Genomic DNA, 1,033 nt, shown 5'->3' with positions numbered 1-1,033 from the left:
TTGCTGAGAGCCGCAGAGGGATTAGTTTTTGGGCTATCATACACAGCAACCAAAAACACAGCACTATGCTCTCTTGCTAGATAGTAGGGCCGGCATTTCAAAAACTCTTTGTCTGGCGAATAGTGCTTATAAACAGTCTGTACATCTCCACACCATGAGTTATTGATAAACACACACACATCACCTCCTTTTACCTTCCCTGAAGCAGCAGTGTGATCACCTCGATGTACAGTGTGTGTTTGTAGCTGAATTGCGGAGTCTGAAACTCTGTCAGAAAGCCAAGTCTTGGTGAGAATTAGAGCACAGCATTCTCTGATTTCCTGCTGTGTTGTAATCCTAGCCCTTAGCTCGCCCAGTTTGTTTTCCAGATACTGTACGTTAGTTTATCTCCACATTTACACAGGTTGAAATGATAGAAAATCATTTTCAGGTTCAAACAGTTAACACTGAACAGACACAACAAATAACTAACAGCACAAAAAGATAAAACCTAGTAACAACAAGATGAATTGCTGGCTCCTGTTCTGATCACAGCTCACCTCAAATCTGCATCGTCCACGTGCGGCAGGTGACACTTCTGGTGGAAGGAGCGAGGGCAGTGATCACACAGCACCAGCTCTGCTGCTTCTTCACCACATTTACAGATGTAACACTCATCGTCGTTTTCCCGATTCTTCTGCCAGGACACAGTAAATGACAGCAGCTCTGTTTACACCAGTGGCGGGCCGTCAGGGCCAGCAAGGCCTTCTCTGCTGGCCTAAACACTATTAGAAGCACTGACCTACATTTACAACCAAAATTCTAATATTTGTTCCATGAAATTGTATTAATTTATTCCCAACAGTCTGTTCTCTTCATTTCGTAGTATTTCTCTTGGCTGCACCGCTTCCAGTACGTGTATGTGGATGTTAGATTTTTTGTCCAATCAGATTTCAGCCTCTATGTGTTGCCATGTCAATCTAATCTGCCCAGGGCCTTCAGAATCAGAAGTGCTGGCCCATGTAACTTAAACTATATTAGCAATGGGACTGTT

General features: G+C 43.6%; 1 protein-coding gene across 1 annotated transcript in view; it reads right to left on the bottom strand.

Moving 5' to 3' along the window:
• Positions 1 to 539: 539 nt before the first annotated feature.
• The window catches only part of LOC109972438 (sp110 nuclear body protein-like), a gene marked incomplete at its 3' end in the record, with an annotated part of 12,833 nt that continues 12,339 nt past the window's right edge, over positions 540 to 1,033 (bottom strand). The window contains exon 4 of the mRNA XM_020621271.1: positions 540 to 676. Coding sequence (XP_020476927.1) covers positions 540 to 676 — 137 coding nt within the window. The remainder of the gene's footprint in view (positions 677 to 1,033) is intronic.

Source organism: Monopterus albus, unplaced genomic scaffold, assembly GCF_001952655.1.
Source record: "Monopterus albus unplaced genomic scaffold, M_albus_1.0 scaffold256.1, whole genome shotgun sequence".
NCBI lineage: Eukaryota > Metazoa > Chordata > Actinopteri > Synbranchiformes > Synbranchidae > Monopterus > Monopterus albus.
The sequence above is the reverse complement of the archived record's forward strand: the minus strand, read 5'-3'. Positions and strand labels throughout refer to the sequence as shown.